This window comes from Danio rerio, chromosome 14 (genome assembly GCF_052040795.2).
Source record: "Danio rerio strain M-AB ecotype USA chromosome 14, GRCz13ab, whole genome shotgun sequence".
Taxonomy (NCBI): Eukaryota; Metazoa; Chordata; class Actinopteri; order Cypriniformes; family Danionidae; genus Danio; species Danio rerio.
This window is the reverse complement of record NC_141034.1, coordinates 230,001-232,500: the sequence shown is the minus strand read 5'-3', so window position 1 is coordinate 232,500 and position 2,500 is coordinate 230,001. Positions and strand designations below refer to the sequence as shown.

Here is a 2,500-nt window from a genome sequence, read left to right as displayed (position 1 = left end):
TGTCTGGAGCTTCTGCTGATTACTGATGAAGATTTAAAACTCATGTAGTATTAATAGCTTACTTGCTTTGTGTTACTGTGTTCAAGTGTGTGTGTGAGTGTGTGTTAGTTTGCATGTGTGTGTGTGTGTGTGTGTGTGTGTGTGTAGTTTGGCATTTTGACATGATCATGATCAGTGAATAACATGATCCACAGTGATTTGCTCATACTTTAATGATCAGCATTGAATCTGGATGTGTGTGTGTGTGTGTGTGTGTGTGTGTGTGTGTGCTTGTTTATATAGCCCAGTGAAGACTTAAACCTGAATGCACACAGACTCATAGGGACTCAGATTGAGTTCTCCATGAGGTAAACATGATAAACAGGTAAACATGCTCATAAATCAGACAGAATGGAGAATTTTGAAAATGTAGAACTGCAGCATGTTCTGTGAGGGCTCGGTACTGTAGAAACGTGTGTGTGTGTGTGTCCACACTGAACTGGTCGAGGCCATAGGATTGATTCTTTGAAGAAAACAGTGTTGATGTGCGGAAAAACAAGAGTGTGTGTTTTCCAGTGTCAAAGTCTTTGTGTGAGTGTGTGTGTGAGTGTGAGTGTGTGTGTGTGTGTGTGATGTGGATTATTAGTTTTTATCCATTCTGTAACTGAAGTTCAAATAGTTTTGGATTGATCGCATCCAAAGTCAAAGTATGTCTTGACATGTGTGTGTTATGTGTGTGTGTATATATATACAGTTAAAGTCAGAATTATTGGCACCTCTTTGTTTTTTGTTTTTTTATTTCCTAAATGACGCTTAACAGAGCAAGGAAATTTCCACAGTATTTCTTATAATATTTTGGCTAGAGTGAAAGCAGTTTTTTATGGTTTTAAACCCATGTTAAGTCAATATTATTAGCCCCTTCAGCAATATATGTTTTGGATTGTCTCCAGAACAAACTATTATGTTCAGAATGGTGTGCACGCCTGTGTGTATTTATATATTCACAACAAATATACACAGCACACACACACACACACACACACACACACACATATATATTGTGTCAAATCTAAATTTATTTTAAATGCAATAATTCATTTTTGGCATGCTAACAAACTAATTATTGATTATTGTTTGATAATTTCAGAACTGACAGCAGTCTCCTATTGGACTGATGGTAAATGATGTGCATTTTGTGTCATTTTTATTTATAAACTGAGAAAATGACGACCATGTCAGCTGAAATCCCGCTCATGCTGTCAGACAGATCTCTTGGTCGTGTGTAAACCCTGAGCTGACACTGAGAAACAGAACAAGCTGTTCAGCAGAGCAGGCGAATAACACCGCTACAGATGTCATAAATACAGAGATTCCTACAGGACAGTGTCTATATCTTCACAACATGTACAAGCTCGATTACAGCACATGATGGGAATTGTGTTGTTGTACGATGCTGAGATTTCCTCTCTGACCTGCAGTCCAGTGAAATAAAATAAATAAATAAATAAAATAAAATAAAAAATAATCTTCCCAAATAAAACAAATTAGTCTTTCTCCAGAAGAGGAAACATTAGAGGAAACACTGTGACTTTTTAATTTATTTATTAAAAGTCACTTTAGAAATATTTGACAAGGAGAAAACCCCTTTAATCAGAGTGATCTGACATTATAATGATGATGCATTTGGCACAACTGAACTCTGAGTTGGTCTCATTATATTATGTAATAAAAAAATGAGAAAACAGTCAGAACAAATGCATCATCTTGATAATGTCAGATAAGACTGATACAGCGTACATCGTGTAATGAACTGCAATCAAGCAAGAATAATTGCGACAGCTGCTATGACAATATTTACACACTAATAATAACGATAATGATACTGATTTCTCTGATTATCGCACAGTCAGCAAACATCAGCAGTCAGTCCACTGGATCAAGACTCTTTGGGTATATATATTAAAGTTGAGTTTATTTTGCCATCATAAGTGACGGTGTGCTGTATACATGACTTTAAAAAATCATCAACGTGTATATCTCTGCTCTGAATCATTCATGCTTTATATCAGTATATTCTTATCAAAAACAAACATATGAATGAAACTGGGAGAGTGTCAGTGTACTGGCTGCTGATTGGCTGTCAAGATGTAGGCATGGCGTTCATAAACCAATCATACAGTAAATGTTCATAACTTTCCAATTCAGCTTTATTTGTAAAGCTCATTTACAATGTAGATTGTGTCAAAGCAGCTTCACATAAATGGTCATAGAAACTGTAACAGAGGAGTTCAGTATTATAGTGTTTAAGTTCAGCTCAGCTCAGTTCAGCTCAGCTCAGCTCAGTTCAGTGTGCTTTAACATCATTACTGAGAGTCCAAACACTGAAGAGCAAATCCATCGATGGTCAGTTTCACCTTCAGTGGATATTACATGACAGACACAAATCAAACACTCAACCGCATCATATCAATAAATCCTGTTCTGTTAGATGAATAATCTAAACTCACAGCAGTTGTGTTTA

General features: G+C 36.1%; 1 protein-coding gene across 12 annotated transcripts in view; it reads left to right on the top strand.

Annotated features, from left to right (window-relative positions):
* Positions 1-2,500, top strand: part of slc2a9l2 (solute carrier family 2 member 9, like 2) — a 29,717-nt gene that overhangs the window by 5,354 nt on the left and 21,863 nt on the right. For 2 of the 12 annotated variants that reach the window (XR_015506993.1, XM_087280982.1), the window contains exon 2: positions 1,127-1,156. The exons of 6 other annotated variants lie outside the window; for them this stretch is intronic. Coding sequence is in view for 1 of the 6 variants with exons in the window: in XM_087280977.1 (XP_087137103.1) it covers positions 354-364 (11 nt within the window). In the remaining 5 variants the exon portion in view is untranslated. Of the gene's footprint in view, positions 1-282; positions 365-1,126; positions 1,157-1,259; positions 1,384-2,500 lie in introns of those variants that run through there. 4 more of the 12 variants (XR_015506990.1, XM_087280977.1, XM_087280983.1 and 1 more) reach the window with 3 other exon arrangements.